The sequence below is a fragment of the Strix aluco genome, chromosome 4, assembly GCF_031877795.1.
Source record: "Strix aluco isolate bStrAlu1 chromosome 4, bStrAlu1.hap1, whole genome shotgun sequence".
Lineage (NCBI taxonomy): Eukaryota > Metazoa > Chordata > Aves > Strigiformes > Strigidae > Strix > Strix aluco.
In genome coordinates, this window is record NC_133934.1 from 30,092,780 (window position 1) to 30,115,243 (window position 22,464).

Consider the following 22,464-nt stretch of genomic DNA (forward strand, 5'->3'; position numbering starts at 1 on the left):
AAAATTCTGGAAGAAAATACCAGTTTAGTAGTATTGAAATGTGGGTCTGTTCATGACCTTAAACACTTGTGCTTTTCTTACTTTTTAGAAGAGTTTTTCAATTACTTGACTTATAAGAGACTTCACAATAATTTTTTTAAAATATTTTGCACTATTTGAGCTACCAGTCCTAAGGCTCTTCACTTAAAATATTATGTAAAGTTGAATGTATTTACGTTGCAATTAGAATATTGTAATGTAGAGCCTGTTCCAGAGAAGCCATTCTTCATTAGGTTCATGTTGGTGATGAGGGCTGGGATTGCCTTCACCAGTTCTCAGAATGTAGCCTGTAGAGGGGGTGAGTCACAGTCTTCTGTGCCATGAAAACTTTAATACTATTACCCAGATAGTTTCTGATGTTAATTATATGTAGATTAAATGTGAATGTCTTTTCTTTATATTCAAGTGTTATTTTCCAGCCCAGTTATCGGCATATTTGGAAAGACTGAAATGCTTTGTACCTAGAGCAAACAACTTGATAATTATCAAATTATCATAAATATGTGTTTGGAAATGAGAGCTTTGTTCCATTTTGATTACTGTATCTGAAGTTCTTGATGTACTCTCAAGACTTCAGTATTTTTTCCTATACTGATTCACTGTATGAGGGATACTATGTCCTGTCAACCCTGGAGCTCAGCACGATGTTGCTCTGTGAGAAGGGTGTGCCCAGACTATTACCGGCATCCTCTTGGCTGCCTCGTCATGCTTCATTTACGAATACATACAGCATGCTCTCAGCCACCTTTTTTATTGAACCTATTCTGTGACTTGGTCTGTTACCCACTATCGACTGTGATAGTAACGTAAGGCTTACCTGAAGTTTTGCTACCTGAAGTTGCTGAGGAAAGTAAAGAAGTTTCAACATCCCTAGACCAGGTGCAGTTACACATTTCTGCAACTGTAACTTCTATGCAAGGGAAAAAAAAATGGTGGTGTCTGTATAACGTACACTTATACTTTTGTAACTGCAACTGTTACTTTATACTAGTATACTTTATACTAGTATAGGTATTCTAGAAAATTCTCAGTGACGAAAGCAACTAAACCAGTCAAGTTTTTGGTGTGAATAAGACATAATGGATATCAGCCGAAATGTGAAGAAAAGTGAGTGGATAAAATCTCGGAGTTGGTGAGTGGGGGACTGTGTAGCTACTGTATACAGAAGGGCATGGAGAAATAGGATGAATGGAGAGGAGCAGAGTGTGAAGAGTACTGCTTGGAAGCCACAGAAGATGTGTAAAAGGTTTTGTTTTAGCTTTAAGAGCAATTGCTAATGAAGTAAGGAACTAGTATGGAGGAAAAGCAGCTGAGTGGGTTTGAATGAACAGGTGATATAATAAGTGATCAGTAGCAAAGGAAAGGTGCAAGATTAGGCAGAAATCTGAGGGTAAGTTTGAGACAGAACATCAGCAATATTCTGACAGTAGAATGAAGTACTTTTCACATGTTAAAAATCCCTTGATGAAGGAGCAAATTTATTTTCTCTGATGAGAACAGCAGATAACCTTTTCCTGTAACTTTATGGCATAAAGGGAGGCTTAGAAAACTCACAGCTTCTCACAAGTAGTGTACTGTCTGCATTACCACTGCAAGATTTCCATAGTCAGAAAAAAGATGAGAAAATAAGTTTCCAATATATATTTTGAAAGCCTGCTGGACTGTAGCAGAAACAAATGACAAAACATTGCTGTGTAAGAGACATCAATGGAGTCACTCAGATAGGGTTTTTTTCCCATGACTCATGGAATTGGCTTGCTTATGTAGTTAGATTTCTTGTTAGCAGCTGGTACAGCCAAAAGGTGACAGACCTTGGAGAGGTCTGTCAACACAGTATTTGAAGATTCATGTATACCATAAGGAGCAAGTCTGCACTTTTTAATGTATTCCATTTTTAAAGTTGCTTTGGCCACAAGTAACTTCTATGTATAATGAGCTTTACTGAAAGCTGGTTATGGGTATTAAGAAAAGCGCTGGTGGTGAGGAAATACTGTTCTGTTTTCTGCTCCTAGTGGCTATGTAGCTTTTCCTATGAGGAATCACACTCAAATTACCCAGTTCTTTACTTCTAGACAGCCTCTAAAAACACAGTTGGTTTTTATGTCACACACTGTTCTTTGAGAACAGCAGTCTTAAATTCAGTAGAAGCCAAGGCATTACATGACTGTGTGGGGATTAGGAGAGAAAAATTGCAGTAGAACCAGGGTATAACATTTACAGACATTTACAGAATCAAGGAATGAGATGTATTGGGAAGCATACTTTATTTTAGAGTTACTGTATTTTTAACATTTCTGGGAATGCTGTAGTTTTTGCAGATTTGAGCGTTTTGTCATTCAGTTCTTGTCTACTCAGACTGCATGAACAATTCTGGACAGTTAAATGTGTAAAACTTTTTCTGTGTTTGAAAAACAGAAAACAAAATCAGACCCTTAAACTCATCAATAATTTGATGACAAATTATCAATTTCTTCAGAAGATGATTTCATCCTTGGTTCCTGAGCAGACTCCTACCGAAGTAATGAAGCTTGTACCTGCTCTTAAAAATACTTATTAGTTAGCAATTTAGATACTGCTGAGTACTGGAGCAAAAAGAACAGAAATCTTCCAAGAACTAATTGGAAAGCAAGAAGATCTGTGTGAATGACAGCAGATGCATTGTTTGTAATTGAATTACAGATGTTATTGAGTGCAGTTATTTGCAAACACTGTGGTGACCTAGATAAATCCATGCAACACCTACCTGAGACTGCCATATAATCTATTCTGAGTTACGGTAGGGATTTTGAGAAAATCAACCAGAAAAACCCAAAACGAACCAATAGGAGATCTAAGCATAGGTGACTTGGCTCAGTAAATATATAACTGATAATTGTGATGCTAGATGTGTAAAACAATTATTTAAAAAGAGCTCAAGGTGCTAAAGAAAATATTTTTCAGAAGATCAAATAATAGCAGTGTTGGTCTCCAGTTGCTTTACTTGCCTCAAGTTTTTCGCAATACTTGTTTTTATTTCCAATTATGTGAAGCTAACAAAAATTATTAGCTTCTGTCAGCATCTCTTTGTTCTTTCCTGGTTTTGTCTTTTAAGATAGTTTCAAAGATGTACTGTGCCATTGGATGTGCTCCTCATCTCATGGAATTGAAATGTGTTCCTTCTGTTCAGAGTTTTTAGTGAATTAATTGTGTCTTCGTAATAGAGTATTCCCAGAGCTGCTGGCCAGCCTCCTGTATTTTCTGGGACCCTGGGTGTGTTCCCCTTTGTGATATTCCCCTTCAAGGATTACATCAATGATACTGTGTATGTTAAAAGGGCCTTGGGCCATTTTTTGTTATCTTTTGTCTTAGAAAAATTTACTGTATATCAAGCCATTGATATTCTAACACAGTAGCTCTGCTCTTGTTTTGCCCCTCAGTAATTCTGAAGTGGTTATAGGATCCTTTTCTATAGGGAATTATAGCTTAGTAGTAGTAGGTTGTCTTTTTTTAAATTACCCTTCCCACATCATCACATCAGCAAACTACAGGTGATGTCCCATCAGTAGCTAGATCTCCATAACTCACTTTTCTTCAAGGTTTGAATTCTATTCTGTTTCTCTGAGAAAGAAGGATTTTGTTACTCTCTATGTTTTGCCAAGTTAAAAAGTATTTTTTTTTTTTAATTTAATTGAATACTGCTTGGACTCTTCCTATCTCTTCAAAACTGGGGGAGTTCAGAGACACTTAATTCACAAATTTGGTTCAAAAAGCAGAAGATGGTACTATTTCACTGTATAGGGTAAGTCCCACAGGGAAATGCAATAATAGTAATAATGTAATGATAATTTCAGTGTTACATTTATTTTAGACGAAGAGAAACAAAACAGTGCGTATCAGAGGCAAATTCTAAGGGAAACTAATATCTTGGTACCAACAATAATGAGAAAGTAAATATATATTATTACAATGCAGCAAAAGCTTTATTATCAGTTATAACTACTGAGTAGTTTACTCATTTGAGTATTCTAGAGTTGTTTTTCATAAAATCTATTCTTGTTTTACAAATACCCTTCTAAACAAAAGTCCATGGCTTCTGGCCTGAATTACCCTGTGGAATTACAGTGTTTTTAAACTGGATGGATGCAGGTTTTCTGCATCTCATTGTTAAGTCTAGTGTCCTGGTTTCGGCTGGGATAGAGTTAATTTTTCTTCTTAGTAGCTAGAATAGTGCTGTGTTTTGAATTCAGTATGGGATTTGGTATGAGAAGAATGTTGATAGCAACAACTGAAAACACCAGTGTATTAAGAGATCAAGGACTCTCCAGCTCCCCATGTCCTGCCCATGCACAGGTGTACAAGAAGCTGGGAGGGAGCACAGCCAGAGCACTGGACCCAAATTGACCAATGAAATATTCCATATCATATAACATCATGCTAAGTATATAAAGGAGGGGTGGCAGGAAAGGAGGGGGTTTTCTCTCGCTTCTAGGATTGCAATTGCAGGATCTTGGTGTTTTGAGATTGCTAGGCAGGAACGAGCTGGGTACCAGTCGGCGCGGGTGGTGAGCAATTGCGTTGTGCATTACCCGTTTGTACTTTCAATTATTGTTAGTGTTTTATTTCAATTATTAAACTGTTTTTATCTCAACCTATGAGTCTCCCTTTACCCCTTCAATTCTTTCCTCCATCCCCTGGGCAGGGGAGGATGAGCGAGTGGCTGCATGGTGTTTGGCTGCTGGCCGGGTTTAAACCTCGACATCTCGTTCCATAACATGGATTTTTGAAGTTAAAGGCAGATAGATAGTTGTACTGGGTGTGGAAAAAAAAAACCTAACCAAGAACAACCCATGGTATTTAACAGTTATTAAAAGCTACACACTTCATTTTAAGGCATGATCACTTTTGCACCTACTATATGACAGCTATGTGAGAGCTTAGTATTACAGTTTTGTGTCTCAACTACTGATGTTTGTTCTCCTGCTTTGCAAAACATTAGCAAATCCATCAAATGCTCTTTTCTTCTTAACAAAAAACTGGCCCTCTCCTAAATTGGTCTGGCTTCTTTGACTGAGTTTTTCACTTGAATTTTGGAGATTGACAGCTGTTGTAGAATTGTTCTCCAGTCCTGTCAAAGTAGTATCATCCTCCGTCTTGCTGGAATCAGTGCTTTTGGACATTGTATTTCCTGTAGTCTTCTGTAGGAATGAACATGAACTATGTTGTGTGCTTTCACTGAAGAAGCCTTGTGGGACTGAGAAGGAATATGCATCCTCATCACTCTGATCAAGTTGGAAAGGATCTACCGAGTGGAAGACGGATTGTTTTTTTCCAGAAGAGTGAAGATGCAGCAAATCTGCTGTAAGATTGTCAGACTGCGTTTCTTCAGGCAGACTACAGTTGCTGGTATCCTGTAGTTCTGTGTATCTATCACAGTTTTGCTCCTTAAAACCTCTTTGCATTTTATCTGTACAAGCCTTAGTTGTGTTCACCTGCTTCCCCTGTGGTAGCAAGTCATCTTTCTCTGTAATAACTGTAAAATGTTTTTCAGCTATGTGTTCAGGCAGAGATTGAAGAGATGACTCGTTGCTGGAATACGGTAGTGATGTTTTTTTAACAATTTCATTCAAACCAGTATCAATGCGAGCAAAAATAAAATCATCATCCTCAAATGTACTCATGTTTCTTCTTAAGGTTGTGTGCCCTTCATCATGCTTCTTTTCAGAGGAGTTCCTCTCTGTGTGCTCATCTGTGCTTCTCTCTGGTGCATTTTCTTTTTGTTCAGTGGGACTGAAGCTGAGGGAGTGCTGAGGTTCAATGGGAAACTGAGACAGCTGCAATTCAGCCTCTTCAGGAGTGTTCTCTATATCTGTGTCATATGTGGGAGAATGTTTTAACGAAAGTAAGGGATTACCAAAATCTCTATTTTGATTGTGGAGAGAATCAGAAATAGAGTTTTGCACTGTTGACTCTTTGTCAGTAAAATAATCAAATGTATCAGGAACTTCTTGACTTGAAGAACTAATTGTGTCTGAATCTGACATGCTTACATGGTCACTACATTTATCAGCGTAAGGTGATGCTGTTTCAGGCATGATGGTATCTGCTCCATAATTAATAGTGGTTTCAAAATACGCATTGTTTTTGTCTTCATTTTTCCCAGTATGCTGAAGTTCAGCAGCAGTGTTTGGAGACTCTGGCAGTGTTGAGAATTCAGTTCCACTGTTGATATCAGCTTCCTCTAGTGACGACTGACAGACTGGCAGGTTGTCACTAACATCAGGTTGTTCCAGTTCAAAGTCTGCTAAAGAACTACAGTCACTCATTGTGAATGGAGTCCCTTCATCTGAAGAACTATCACCAAATATGTCTGCTGAAGCATCTTTTTCATTTGTATGTTCCATTTTACAGTTGTACTCTGTAAGAGGAGAGTTTTCTACTGGTTGGTAGACATTTAAATTCTCAATATTTGTATCTCTCTTGCAGCTACTGGGTGAAATAAAATCTCCTACGTCACTGGTTATGTTTACGTTGCCTTTTAGACCAAGTTGCTCATCCCAGCTTTGTCTTCCAGGCATAAATTTTGTAGTGCTCGTGGGTTCATTATGTGATATGATACCTTTTCTTTCAGGAGAATCTGGTGTAGCCTTTGTGATTTCAGACTGCAGCAGACCAGAGTTGTTGCTTACCTTGCTGTTCCTAGAATCTTGTGCAACTGTATGCATTTGTATTGTGGAAGATGGAAAGCCAGTTTCTCCCATGAAGGATAAATCTGAATCTGAAGAGTCAGTGTGACTTGAGTAAGAGTCAGCATTCAATCTCCTGGGCATGGAAGGGAACCTGCTCTTCTCTGAGTCTTCATTATTTGCGTATTTTGAACCTTTCCATAATGAAATGTCATCACTCAATTTTCTTGGCATTACTTCATTGCTGTTCTTGTAATATATCCTTCCAGAAAATAGTCTATTATCATCTACATTTATATTTTCATCATTGCTGGTACTAGTTTTGATGTCTGAAAACACTGTTTTTTTCTTCACATTGATCTCATCATTGATTGGTTTCTGGTACTCTTCTCCAGTATTTGGTGCATGTATACTGCTACCAGTGACATTTTCATGCAAAGTAGAAGTTTCTGTTGGAAAAATGCATGTGTTTCTTGAAGAATTCTCATCACAAATGAACAGATTACACTGCGTATTTGTAGATTTCCTTGCAGAGCACTCTCTGCTCGAGGTTTCATCTGAAAAAGCTTGATTAGAATATGTATGTTCTGAACCTGAATTTTTGTTCCTGTGCATGAGTCTCCACAGGCTCACAAGGTAGGGTCTAGCAAAAACACCCAGGCAAAAAGCACAAACAAATGTAATGAGCACTGAGAGGCAGACAGCCAGTGCAAGGTCTTGCTGTGTTCTTCCTTGTCTAAAAACAGTGTTAGTATCCCGAGCTTTTCTAACCAAAAATGTTGAAACCCTTTTTTTCACCTGTACATTGTAAATGAGATATTTTTTCTTTGTTGTATTAAAAATACACAAATATAACCCTTCAGCAGTTTCCTCAGCATCGTATATCACTAAATTATTCATTTTACCCAGTGTCATATGAGGAAGACTATTGTCTTTTGAAATTCTGCCTTTAGGTGTCCACCAAGAGACTCCATTACCTGAAATAAAAGAAAGTACAAACTAAATCTTTCTTAAAAGCATAGGATACTTGATTTGCAGGGTCAAGTTATTCCTTGACCTATCTTGACCTTTCTATGACCTATCTTTGATAATTTTAACAATTTATTCTAAAATCCATTTTTTTTTTAATCCATCCATAGTCATTTTACATGGTACCAAGTATCTGTTAAACCATCATATGTTACCCCCCCCCCATTTAAAACACAGTACATATGGGGTCTTAATAGGAGACTTCACAAGAAAAATGGCATGAAGGAGGTGGTCACTGAAATTAGACATCTAAGTATGTTCTGGATCATACTAGAAACATCTGATCTCCCTGGTGGAAGATCCCTATTTATAGCCAGCTGTTCTCCAGCGTGGCTGCAGTCACTGTGTGCAGCTCTGAGATAAAACCTCACTAGTTAACTGTCAGTGTTTTGACCACTGTGGTTTTCCTGTACTTACTGCTCTAACTGCAGCAAAAAGGTTTGAAAACCAAGGATATTTGTATCTACCAAGCAATTCTTCCAAACTTTAGCTAGTGTAGGCCATGGCTGGTTGTTGGCTTTTGGAATATGTTTTAAGGTTGTATGTACACCTTTGCCTTTGGGTCTGCTTGCGTTCCCGGTTAAGTTTTGGTTCAATCCAGTGTGTGGATTTTAATCCCATGGGCAGAGTTTCTGTGACTTGCCTTGATAATAGACATTTGATAATAGACAAAGCAGGTGGCATTTCTGATGTATTTTCATTTGGGGTTAAAGTGTTCTAAGGGGAAAGCCTTACTACCTCATAGTGCTATTAGTCCATTAGAGTTAAGCCATTTTGCCTTATGGCACATGAGAAATGCACCTTCTACTCTAAGTTTGGGCTTAGTTTTCCTTCTGCATGGGAAGTCAGCTCTGTAGATTTTGTCACTTGTACTTCAAGTGCTCTGTATGAATTGTAAATGCTGAATTCATTTCCTAAGTGAACTGTGTGCTACAGTAGCTGTACTTTTTTACAAGAAATATAAAACCTTTCCCTTACAAATAAACTTTTATTTCATTTTGCTGTAAGTGAATACTAGAAATGCTGTTGTATCCTTCTCGTTTTTCTACATGCTCCAGAAGTGTCACCCCACTATTCGGTCCTTTGTTTGCATTCCAAAATTAACTGATAAATTTGCAACGTACTACTTACTGAAATTTATTCGTGTATAAGTTGGCATCACTTATTAGTTTAATGTAAGGACGGAGATGAAGAGTTTTTTTGGGAAACATGACTTTCAAATATTCTAACTGGTATACATACTACTTTTGAATTAAATAATCTGCATGTTAAATTGTTGTTCAGTTATTTTTAAATGGTATCTTTAGAAATCCACTTTTTAAACCAGATTTCTGTGATCATTCTGCATGCATTTGGATTTTAGCAGCATATGGATGGAGTCCCTGTTTTACATACCCCTTGTGTTGTCCAAGTCACAGTTTAGCAGTAACGTCTTCCCTGTTGGGATTACAGCCCTCTTGAGCAAAACACTGTTGCTGCAGTTTAAATGGAGGCTTGAAAGATACAGCAGAGGTTTCTGTGGGTTGGTGGCAGATTTATTGTATGAAATACTCCATTTTTTCCTCATAGAGTCAAAAAGAAAATTAAATACATGTTTGAAAGCATTTAGTCTGCAGTTAAATATCCAGGCATTATTTGACAAATCCACTTCAAGTTGAAAGAAGTTTAAACTGATTAATATCTGTGGTAGAGGCATTGTCAGAGCATTTTCACGGAGATCCACGATCTATTTGGAAATAATTAGAATTAATTTGATATGTCTTAAAACAGAATACTAATTGCAGTATCAACAATAATATTTATTTTAGTATACAAACACTTTTGCAGTTTTGGAAACAATACATATGGTTAGGATTTCAAGAATATTGTTCTAAGCTTTTCAATTTGAATTAAAAATTTAAATTGTGGTCTATTTAGAATTCTCCCATTGTAGACTACCTCTCTGTGAATGGCAAGCCGCAGGGCTCTCACTGGAAGAGATGGGGAGTAGAAAAGGACGTGTGTGTGTTCAAGCCAGTTATGGATTGGTTTGTGACATAGGTAAATGGTGAATTTATGGTTATATTTTGTATATTTATAAGTGTGTGTGTTTTCCTATATATGAAAAGCAAATATATATTACATAAAAATAATTATTTTCACCATTTGCTTTAGTTTTTATAACTGTATACTAATATAATAATCAAAGACCAATATAATAATGCTGAATAGTTGATAATATCTCTAATGGTGATTAACACAAAACATTGAAACCACTGTCATACTGCTTTACAACCTGTAATTTGTTGAGATCCCTGAAGGCGTCTGGATGAATTTTAGTTATCTTGTTGTTTTGCAAGTTGATGTCCTTCAGCTGTGAACAGTTCTGAAAATCATTCACACCAATCTGTTGTATGCCATTGGATGACATATGGACAGTTTGTAAAGACTGCAGCAGGCCTAGTCCTAGGAAGAACAAAACTATTTTACATTTCATGTTCTTGTTTTCCCAATTGTGTCAAGTGGCTTTTTAAAATTCTTTGCAACAAAATTCTTTCCATTCCTGTCTATTGCAACGAGTGGCTGCAGGCTTTGAGTTATTATGCCTTTCCTATTCATGGTTGTCCCATTCTAAAAGTTGCGTAGCATCCACAGCAGGCATGTTAATACATTTCACAGTCAACGCGTGTTTTAAAAATTCCCATCTCTATAAAAGCAGGAACATTCCTTCATGCTATCAAAATTATTCTGACTGTGATCTCTGTGCTTTGAGCACACTTCTCTGGAGAATATACTCAGTTTATGAAATCCAAATATGTTAATCGTAAATAAACGATGGAGATGCAAAAGATGATACAATATCTCCTATTCATTGCCATTGCAAGTTCACAGAAGTTTTTCATATGTGGAATTATTTGAACCATATTCGTAGGATGTAAACATGACTGAAAACAAAAACCGTGTTGTTTATGCCGGTCTGCCTGTGAATTATCAAGCATGACAGTATATTCTTCAGCATATTCTAGTTACAACAGCATCTGTTTCGCAGAAGGAGCCCTTTTGAATGCTGGAGATGATACCTCATTTTTCTTAGGTGCTGTGCGGACAGCCCCCAAAGCTCCAGCCTGCAAGTTCCAGGGGGAAGGCAGGCACTGGAACACTCAGCATCACCACAGTTTGTAGCATCTGAATGTCACTCTAAAGTGATTTTGGATCATACCACACTATTGAGAAGCTACTAGTTCTCCTTAAAAATGTTGCCCTTCGTGTCATCTGCTTTAATGGGAGTCTCTTATTTCAGTTTGCTGTTCTGTTTGCTGAGTAATTGATCTTTGGGTTTATCGTGAAAAGCAGAGGGAATGATTCATTTCTGCTGTGAAACTCGAGGTAGCTGATAGCAAAGGCATTCAGAAGTTCTGGCAGTTCATACATTCTTCCTTGCACCTGCATGAAGAATTGTAGTTTGGATGCTTCCCTGAAGCTAAATTTGTGTCAAAAATATACACTGGTATGGCAGCAATGGGCAGCAGCCTGACATGTTGGGGGGCAGCTGTGAGAAGGGTTTCTCTGTGGCCAAAGTCCTCTGCTTTAGAACTTCAGTTTGTTTTCTTACCAGAGCTTAAAAACTAGAACATTAGTGAAGTATTTTGGAGGAGGAAAATAAAGTTCTGAACATGTATTTAAACGAATATGGGATTTAAGTATAACTTGAAGTATGGTGGTATGATACATAGCAATTTGACTTTTAACATCTAAAAATTGAGTCTCTTACAGAAAAGGGTTGTTCTGTCTGACCCACTGAGGCATTCTATAATGTGCAGTTATATTTATCTATCAAAACAAATCAAATCTGCATCTATGTATTTTATAATGTAAGCTTTTCTGTACTGTCTATATGGGAATGTTACAGATACTACAGAATGGTTTCCTGCATGACAGAGGATTATTTAGTATAATAAAAGGAGAAAAACAGAACTTCAAGACCCTGTATAGGTGCAAAATTTTTCCCTTTGTCTGACTTTGTGAGATAAGTGGGTTTTGGTTTGCCGCCCCCCGCCGCCCCCCAACTATTTTCAAAATCTAGAGCTAATGAATCTGATGATGTTACCAGAGATCAGTGAAATTCAGCAAACAATATATAGAGTAGTGTTGCTTGTACTACAGCTTCTGCTTCATTTAAACACTATTTAGACCATGTGAATCATCTGTTTATGAGGACACAGGCTGTCCCAGGGGCTATGATGCCTGGCATAGTTCAGTGACAAGCACTTTCTAAAAGTCTGTCAAAACCTTACAGCCCTTTCTGGTTACTAGAAGGTGTCACTTGGGTTGGGAGTCAGATGGCATAGAGCAAAATTGTTTTGACCGAACAAAATATATTTTCCTGTCTTTGTGAAATACTGAAATCGGAGCAAATTTTATTTCAAAGAGTATTGACTTTCTTCTGAAGAGTAGTATGAAATTCATTATCCCTAATTTTCTTGATGTTAAGATTCATGACTGGGTTGTGGGAGGCTGGTGTTTTTCCAGAGATCCTTACTTCCCCTTCCATACAACAAGGAAAAATACTGCTTGGGCTCTCAGAGGATAAATTTGGTTATATTTGACTGACATAAGGCATTACGATTGCAAAGACTGAATGAAAAGCCCAGCCTAATCCAGAACAATCCATTTGCTTCAGTCTCTGTATTTGCACACAGGTGGAACTTTCTCTCACCTGAAGTATAACTAAATGAGATAGTCACATTCTGAATTCAGTAAGATGTACGAAATCATATCCAAAACCAACTTACCCCTTGGGAGTGAGGTCCTTAAAGATTTTGAAGTGCTTACCTCTTGGAACTCTATTAAGATTATTTCTTTCAACTGACAAAACTTTCAAAGCAGGTAGGAGACGATCAACTTTTCTATACTTTTTAGACCCATGTGCAGGCGTAGGTATGTCCAGTGTGAGGGTGTGGATGGCATTACCATTGAGGTTCAGAGTTTCCAAAACAGGTAAATTTCTACAAGTACTTAAGGAGAGTTCAGAAATCAGGTTGTTACTGAGATTCAGGTGTTTTAGGATCCGTTCTTCATTTCTTCCATCAGTGCACAGAAAAGTTTTAATATTATTGTAACTAAAATCAGCTGTTATTGCTGTTTGTAATACATCTTCTGGAATAGTAGATATTCCGGTAAAAGAACAGTTCAGTAAGAACTCCCCATCCCACCGGCAGTCTGAATAATGATGTGTATCAAGAAGAATCTGCTGTGACTTGGTTCCCACTGATCCAGGAAGACTGAAGTAAAGGACCACAGCTATGACACTCAAGTGACAGTTATCCATAGTATCTGTATGTAAAATGCAAAATTATGGTAAGTTCAGCATAACAAGAGTTAAATGGAAAGCGGAAGTATTTTGACATTAAAAAAAATCTATGCTAAACAAATGCCCAAAGCATTACCAGTGTTCTGCCTTGAACATTCAGTTTTGGAGTCTTAGGTATGTTTCAGAAAGACCATTCAAAAACTGGTAACCTCCCCCCTCCCTCCACCTGTCCCAGAAAACAATCCAAACCTTTTCTTTCTTTTCCAGCCCTTCAGTCGAGAAACGCAGCTTCTCAGAAACTCGTGAACTAACAACAATGGAGACTTTTGAACTCTGCTTCAGGTATCACACACAATTGCCACCGATCAAAGTCCACGAGAACAATTCATGACTAATAGACGTGGAATGATTTTCATACTTACAGTTAATAAAATACTAGCTTCCCTGTCAATAACACAACAATGTATCTTTAATGAAAAACTATATTCTTAGAAATAATACTTCTGAACGATAGCTGCATCTTAGAATTTATTCTTTCATTTCAAAACAAAGATTACAAATTCAATTGTCTTTCACCTGTTGAAACAACCTTTACATATGCTGAGAATGCTTCACACGTAAGTTGTTTCAACACACCCAGTATTGTGTTTTACACAGAGGCATGTAGAATGTACTTGAAACACATGGAATCTTAAGTGCATCTGTGGAATTGAAATAAATAATGTGCCACACAATGTTTTATAAATACATATAGAAAAATGTGCCTTAGGCAGAAGATAATAAATGCACAACACAAGGCATGTGTGGTGCCAACATTTCTCAAACTGTAGTGAAGGCAACAAAATATATTAAGAATACATAAATAGTGGCTAGCAAATCGCTAATTTATTTCATTTGGTATTTGTATGATCAGTTTCACTACGTTTTGAGAAAAAAATCCACACTTCAAAACCAATTATCCAGACCATGATTTAAATCACCTTTGTGACAGATCTTTCAGCTATGTTGCATACAGTATTTTCAGAAGAACTCTTGATAATTACAAGAGTCCAATAGTAGCATATAGGCATGTCAGTGTTAACCAGAGAAGAGCTTTAATATGCTCTTTGTGTGTAATCTACTTGACCAAGGGACTATCTGTCATTTTCAAGGTCTATTTCAGCTCTCAGGATACTGCTGCTTATGTTTCTATGTGTGAGTGTATATATATTTATATATATAAAAATAAAGTGACAAACTTCCATTAGCATGAGAGTGAAAATTCTAAAAAAGCTATAGTTTATTTCTTCCTCTTAACTATAAGATACTGAGGCACTACTTAGCAGCAAAGACATGTGCGTGTTTTCAGCAAAATGTGTGTTGAAGTTGTTAGTAAATATTAACTCCAGTAGAACTATGAAGTTCATGAAGGTAGTATGCAAAATGTTAGTACTTTCCCATAATCTTTAATGTGAGCAATTCAATGGCTTTTGCTACATTTTATTCTTTTTATTCTGTTTATTCTGTTGCGGTTAGAACAGCTCTACTGCTGTCCACCCCCCAAAACCCCAGCAACTACTGAGCACCAAAATCTGGCTCTGCCTTTGAGCAATGAGGGAAACATGGTGTGATGCCTGACCTCCTCTAGAAATCACTTCCACCCCTACACATCCTGCATGATGACTTACTGACTTCTAGTAAGCACAGGAATTGGGACCTTACATACGAAGTTCTTGTTGCAGCAGGAGCTGATTTGTATTTTGTGGAATTCTATGTACTTTTGAGAGCTATAAAACAAGGGTAGATAGTTTATCTTGCCACAACAAACGACCAGTTCTGGAGTTAATATGTAACATTTGCACAACTTTTAGGAAGAGAAGTGTGTGCTTATTTAGAAAAACTTGTCAAAAAGCTACTTGCAAAGTCACCTTTGTGGCCTTCATTATTAAGGTTACTTGATGCTACTGCAAAACAAAACTATTTTAAACTGAAGAAATATATGGGGTGGGGAAAAGAGGAAACTTAGAATGAGCTGGTCTATTTTTAGTACAGAACACCTTACCTCTGCAAAAGCAGGTACAAAGCTGTAACAGTCTCTATAAGGCCCCAGTTCAGCATAGACACAGTTTCACTGCTGGTAAATTCAGATACACATGTATTTACTCTGCTGTCATAGGATCCCATACCATCACATTTAGAATTACAGAGCTGCAGGTTAATTTAAGAACTTAATTCTGAGGTTCTCAGTAATGCATCGGTACTGACGTTTATGGGGAAAAAGAGATCTGATCTCAGACCCTAGTGCAAGAGTCATACTTTAGATTATTACCTGTTGAATAATAGGTTCATACACAGTTCACATTAAAGCACCCAGGAAAACACTTTTTTTGGGTAGTGAGCAAGTTGTAAGTACATCTTTAAAAATGTACTTCTAATATAAACATGTTTTGCAAATACTTCACATAAATTAAGCAGCTGTAGAATGCCTAAACAGCACAGATAAAATGAGAGCTCAAGCAACACTTCAGTAATCGCAGGACTATTTCAAAATTGAAGTTACATTTCCACACTTGATATTACTTTGCAAATATTATGTATGCTAGCATAATTATTTTTTTTAGCTACATGAGAATATATGACAGAATTAATGCAGTATTTTAGAGTGAATCTGCCATTACCCCTCTCTTAGTACACATATGGTAAACCACATAATTTTGGAGAAAATCATTATACCAGCCTTTGGCAAGAAAAGAAGACAAAAATCTGCCACTTCGGGCATCCTAGGCAAATCCACTTCCAACAACAAATCGACATTCCTGTTGAAGTACTTCAGATCGCAGTTGTGTTCTCAGCAGCCCTCGAGGTCTTGGGATGTAGGACAAAAACCTCCTCTAAAGGCAGCTGAGGGGAGTCAAGATGATTGCTAAGATCATGCTCTTTAAATATATTCTACCGATCACAATTTGGGAAGGTACTTCAGTATGTATGTCGACTGAAAGCTTCCTAAATCAGTGCCACTATAACGGGATGATGACATAATACTGCTGAACAGAACGACCTTTGCTTAAAAATATTATGTAATAAATATTAGTATAAACTGCTGTAAAACCAGAAATCCTTGAAGGCATGCAATTACTCCATACAAATATATGTAAACACAAAAGAGAACTCTCCCGGCAGTGGTTTGTGTTTTAGTGCGTGGCTCCACACGGATTGACGGAAGTCTGACAACCCATGTTATAACCTGTCACCTGAACCTTGAACAGTGTCCCGTCCGCACACATACAGAGCTTGAAACGCAGCCAGTTGCCATTATTAAACTGTTCCCCGTAAGAAGAACTTGGCAGTCGCGATGGGCTGACCATCACAGTTCCGTTCAGGATAATACTGTTTTCCTATCAGGGGAGAAAAAAAGGTATAACTTCCAATTTATGCAGGGTAGGTTGTTTTTGAAAAGGACAAGCTGGTTTAACGAATAAATGACATCTTTAGGATGGCTGTAGAAATCAAGAGAATAAAAAAAGTACATGACAAGGTTTCATTTTTTCATTAAATTTGTGAATAACGCACATGAATTTCTCAGTTCTAGTCCGCAATGTACTTTGCTATTCCAGTGATAGATCAGTATTGAGAGAGACAGCAGTAGTGTGGCTTTTCACTTTGCACAGCTATGCAAATGCAGTAAATCTAAAAATATGGACTTGAAATGGGAATCACTGTTTGAATTCATACATGAAATTCATTCACATATTAAGTAAAATTGCATGTATCTATTTTTTTACCCTCCTTCATGCCCTGCAATCTTAACAATCTCCAAAAATCTTAAATAAATGCTGGCAAGTCTTCCTGTGGCAGCACAGGAGGTAGTGCTCCTAACTGTATGCTCTGCTCCTCTGTCAAAGCTTGCTGACCCCAGTAAAGCCTCCGGAAGAGAAGATGAATTCCCTTTGGTATTCATTTCAGCGCAGCTTTAATTGCATTGTGGGTTTTTACTGTCTTAACAGTAGTAAATCATTGTTACCCGAAAACTATTGAACCACTAATTAACAGCAAAGTAATAAACCATCTTTTAAAATCCTACTAAATACACTGACTACAACTAAGCTTTTATGCATGACTATTTTATATAAAATTTGAAACCATATAAAGCCACATCAGTTTATTATCAGCCTGAATTTGAAACTAAGCTGTTCAAAAAATGCTGATTCGAAATACTTACTGCTTTAAGTTCCATGTTACCCCCCATTCGAAACTCAATGGTCTTGCCTGTGATGAAGACACCTTCATTTCCACGGACAATAGCACGGCCATCAACCTTTATGTTTAGATCACTGGTCGCATTGCTGGTAATCTAAGAACATAAACAACAGAAGTGCATTACAGATCAATGAAAATGTGTCACTTGGGTTTGTCCGTCTAATTCCCTTAAAAATATTACTACACAATGAAAAACTTCAATGTACTTTTTGCCCTTCTGTCATTATTCCTATTTCTGCCCATTTGTTATTTTCCACATTCGCATTTAAAATCAAGGATTACTTAATTTTGGAAGGTATGTAAAATAGTTTATTTTTGTGATAAAAATAACAATTCATATGACAATTTTATTTACATGTACAGTTATATGTACTGTATATGTTAACTGTATATACAGGGATACACGGTTAACAGTCATAGCAAATATAGGCTTCCTGTTAGGACTGATTATGTAAACTTACTCCTCTTTTCATTTAATCTGTTCCTCCTATGTATTTATAGGTTTGGAGTTGTTTGGGGTTTTTTTCTGGAACATACTATTTAATTGTTAGCCTTGCAGAGGAAACAAAAGGAAGAAGAAAACTAAATTCTCTTTGTCCTTAACAGGATTGCTCAATGCTTCCTAAGACACACTCAACCCTCTATAAAACCACTGATCTGGTTCTACTTATACAAAAGAACTATGCGCTGTACTCTTATCTGTAAAGCCTTTATTATGACTCATGATATGCAAGAAATTTTAGTCTGACATTAAGATCAACATTTTAAATGTACACACCGACATTTAGGTTTTTTAGTTTTCTGATAAAGCATATTTAATGTAGAAACCAAACTAAAAACTCTTTTAACCTAGAAGCCATGAACTGACACAACTCTTATGATGCTGTGATTGTTCTCTACACTTTTACTCAGACTTCTGAAATTCTGATTGTATTAACATTTATCTCCAATAGAAGGAAAACAATACATGAAGTTCTGGTAATTGTTTTTTGTAAGATCTTGTAGAAACAGAGAAGCTTTTAATAGAAATTTTATTTCTGAAACAGTTATCTACGCACAAACGGATAAATGCTTAATAAAAAGTCACCCAGGCCTAGCTGGCGTGGTATTCTGGATTTTATAATCATTTAATGATGTCAGTTTTCATTTCTGTTCTAATTTTTAGGGTGATTTACATTTTCAGAGCTGCATTTTTAGCTACATTTAGTCAAATTTCTAAATATGCTTGGAAGATCGGATTAGTAAACTTTTTTCCTTATTCTACAGTGAAAGTAATTCTGTAAGGAGCTTTTACAAAATGTAAGTGGTAGTTAAAAGAGACATACCCTCTCTGTAGAGGCCTTTTGTACATTTAAGATTTTAACTCCATTTGGCAGATGAAACTCATGAGTTTCATAGTCTGTGCTGAACAAGGTATTTTGTGTCCGTGGGTCAACAAATTCCATGCCAATGTCACTGGTAATAGAAGTTTTGTCTTTTTCCACACTAAGCTTGGTTGTTCCTTGCTGAAATACAATCTTCAGAAAAAAAGTCATGAAGTTAATGATATTTCAAATATAATGTTTATTAATATTATAATTCTATAGTGTTGCTCATACACTTTCAGTTCACGATATAACTTACAGGCTGATTATTTCCAGTGATCACCAAATCTTCATTACGTCTGCCTCCTACAGTGCTTTTATATAATGGATGTATAACGCCCATGTCAGAAACTTGCTTAAACCGCAACAAGCCACTCTCATGGAATTCCATACTGTCACAACCATTGGGACCGATTCGAATCACTGCCCAGATAACTAGTGTAATCTGAAAGAGAAACATACATTTTCAAAGATTACTTTGATCGTTTGGATCTTCCCACAACAATTATTGTATTAACTAGATGTTTTGCTTGAAATAGTTATTAATGCTAGTGTTTAAGTGAGCTTTAGGTGTGAATTTACTTTAGTCTGTTTAATTCCTACTGGAAACATTAGAACACATTTAATTATGAAAAGCATTTTACATGATTTTTAGACTCATCTGAAATGGTAACTAAAATAATTTGTGTGTATATAATATATATTTGAAATTAAACCACATCCATAATTAAATCTTTTTCCTGTTTAAGGGTAACCGTGATATCATTAGCTAAACAAATTTCCTGAACAAAGTACCTCAGCTCAGGATATACTTACCCTTGAACTAAAAGAAAGACCTTCACAGATGGATATCCAGTTATGAATAATAATTCATTATTTCTCACCGATCAAGCAATAAAAAGGTGGTAATTACAACAGTGAAGCTTTAAAGTGCACTGGCTGATTAATTCTGAATGCTCTGTTACTGTATGTAAAATGTTCCTGGCGTAACAGTTTATCCCGAATGCATTTATACTGCACAAATAACACTTTGCACATTTGCTGTTACTGAGTTTTGGGAATGAAGAGACACTTTCATTCTGTGTTGCATAAATGACAGGTTCCATGCTGGGACCACACTAACTGAAATAACCATGACTAAACGTACAAGATTGTTCCATCTAACCATGCTCAGACTACAAAAGAACGAAAAAGAAAGGAGAAAAATAAGAAATCTCCTTCAGTACATTTTTAGCCCTTCTCAGCCATACTGGAATAAGTTTTATTTCTCTAATAAACGATCAAAATTAAATACGTCCTAATGTTGCTTACAGGCTAAGTATTATACTCACAATCAGATTGATGACAGCCAAAATAAAAAGAAGAACAATCACACAAATGGCCAAGTTGCCTTTCCTGCCACGTAAGCCTGTCTTATGGAGACGGTCTTCATCGATTGGAATGTATCCTGCTTTAAAGTTACTGTTGTGCTCTTTATTAATATTCCTGCGTTCCACAGCCTTCTCTCGCATAGACTTCTTCACTGGGCCGTTAGAACTTTGCTATAATACAAAGCATGGATTAGCTGTTATAAGGCATGTAAATCCACTGAAACGACACACATATGTGTATGCAAAAAACATAAATTTGAATTGACTGGTGGAATATATTAGATATTATGTTCAATATTATGTTTCTGTCTGCCACTGTACTTAAAAGTACACATTTACAACAATCTCTGCTAACGCAATGACTAAAATTAAAATCCAGGTATTCTCAGACAATATGTTTTTATATCTCATTTTTATCACAGTGGATAGGAATTATTAATGACAAAAAAACCCCAAACAAACCAGCTGTAAAGAACTTCATCAAGTTTTTACCTCTTGGGGACAATACAGAACATAATCCTCCAGGTCATTTACCAATACACAAGTTTAATTCCCTCCATGCTAACGTGGGATAGACTCTCAATGACTCCATCCAAAAGGAGTGTAGTGGATACAGTTTTTAAGTTAGTTTGGTAGCACAGGGTTTGCATTCAACTTCTATTGCTTGCATGCAGCATTAAGGAAAATACAGTAAGGCTTCAAACCTGGCATGGGGAACTTGGCCAGCCTAGCTTTAATTTAATCTTTTGAAGTTACTAGATTGCAAGAGATATCCTGCCAATGTAACAAATTAACATGTAGCGGAAACTCTTGATATTCATGGGGAAAATAAACCTTTGATGTATTTTTGTAACTTTGTCCAAAATTTTGTTCCACCTCCCTTGGATGGAACAGGTTGCTATTTAAGGGTTCACTTCTTCAAAGAAGGGGCTTGATCTTTTTGATGGGATTAAATGTGTTCATCTGAACTGAATGCTGAAGCTGCACCTTAAGCTTACTGCACTTGCATGTGTCTATACTGAAGTAATAGGTAAACATGTCTTGTTTTCTTCTGTAGTCGAAGAACAAGAAAATGGTGTTGAGAAGGGTGCTTAACCTGAACAGGTTTATGGTGGGCTTCCTCAATGATGTTCTGGAAGCAGCTTTAACCCTGCACAAACTCAGAATTGGCTAGGCAGGGAAACTGAGAGAAGAGGTCTGTACCCTGGCGAAATCTTGTACAATGGGACAGTATCTTGTCCTTGAGGATAGCGTTTTCATGAAAGGATGTGACGATGAGATAAAACTCCAGTGGAGTTTTTTCGCCTGCTAAGGCAGCACAACAGAAGATGGCACCAGGACTGGGAGAACACGGCTGAAATAGTGATTGCTGGAACACCGATGCAGAACTAGGCTGTGCTTCCTATGGCACCCAAGACGAGGCTGGTACAGGGCCCCTCAGGAATCTGGGGCCTCTTACCCACTGCCGCCACCAGTGCAGATGCAAATACACAGACTCACTCTGATTAAAAGTCCCGTGGAGATACAGGAGCTCCTGCAAGATGAGCCCTTGAACAGCTCGGTTGTTTTCCCTCCGGCTTGCGCAGGGCTGACAGAGTCCCTGTCTCACCCCTCCCACCGACTGCCTGCGACACCCCTTCTGACAAATTTAGCTTTCACTCCCGTGTGAGACCTCGGATGCTGACCCTGAATCTGAGCTTCAGTCTTATTTATACCCAGCCGCTGAGCTGCCGTACTTGTGCCAGCGCAGCGAGGCGACTGACGGCGCAGCCCTATAAATACCAACCGCACCGGCCAGCATTTGCTGTCCGCGTCACTAATCAGTGGCAAGAGCCTCTTTACGCAAGACAGTTACATTCCTGGGCGGAAATGCCAGAACACTTTATTTCGAAGACAGAAAGTATTTTTCTTTGTCACAGATTCCTCGTCTGCGGGCTGGACGGCGCAACTCCGGGCTGTAACGCGTGCCGCCCCGAGAGCGGGCTGAGGCTGGGGCCGCTGCCCCCGCAAAGCAAAGGCCATCCTTCCCGGACAGCGCCGGGCACGGCTCGGAAACGCCGTCCGAGTGCCGCTTCTCCCCTCCCCGGCTGGTGCAGGCGGTGGGGAGCCCGGGGGACCGGGGCGGCCCCGCACGCCCGGAGCGCCCTGGCACCGAACCGGCCTCGGCAACCGCCGTCAAAATGGCTCCCCCGCCCGAGCGCCCCCTCCACAAGCAGCGCCCCTCGGTCGGAGCGCCTGCTCGGGCAGCTCGCCGCAGCCCCGCGGGGCGGGCCTCGCTCCCCCCGCCGCCTCCCCGTGCCTGCGCCTCGGCGGGGACAGACCTGCTCGGAGGCGGCCGCCGCCATCTTCCTCCGCCGCCGCTGAGCCGCCGCTGCGGAGGCGGGGCCCGCGGGCACCCCCTGGCGGCGCGGGGAGGGAGGCGGTCGGCGCGAGCTCGGTGCCGCTCCGTTGCTCCGGGAACGCGTCGCCCGGCA

At 38.3% G+C, this 22,464-nt stretch overlaps 2 protein-coding genes across 2 annotated transcripts; both read right to left on the reverse strand.

Annotated features, from left to right (window-relative positions):
* Nucleotides 1–4,973: 4,973 nt before the first annotated feature.
* On the reverse strand, nucleotides 4,974–13,468 carry LRRC66 (leucine rich repeat containing 66). Its single transcript, XM_074821264.1, has 5 exons — nucleotides 13,270–13,468; nucleotides 12,543–13,043; nucleotides 10,006–10,175; nucleotides 9,126–9,456; nucleotides 4,974–7,678 (listed from the first exon to the last, which is right to left on the reverse strand). Exons 2-5 carry the CDS (start codon nucleotides 13,036–13,038, stop codon nucleotides 4,974–4,976), a joined length of 3,702 nt encoding a protein of 1,233 aa, XP_074677365.1. The 5' UTR covers nucleotides 13,039–13,043; nucleotides 13,270–13,468.
* Nucleotides 13,469–13,535: 67 nt separating this feature from the next.
* SGCB (sarcoglycan beta) lies at nucleotides 13,536–22,377 on the reverse strand. The gene is made up of 6 exons (XM_074822523.1): nucleotides 22,312–22,377; nucleotides 19,952–20,161; nucleotides 18,880–19,065; nucleotides 18,582–18,773; nucleotides 17,219–17,350; nucleotides 13,536–16,394 (listed from the first exon to the last, which is right to left on the reverse strand). The coding sequence occupies exons 1-6, from the start codon at nucleotides 22,333–22,335 to the stop codon at nucleotides 16,191–16,193; spliced, it is 948 nt and encodes a 315-aa protein (XP_074678624.1). The 5' UTR covers nucleotides 22,336–22,377; the 3' UTR covers nucleotides 13,536–16,190.
* Nucleotides 22,378–22,464: the final 87 nt, after the last annotated feature.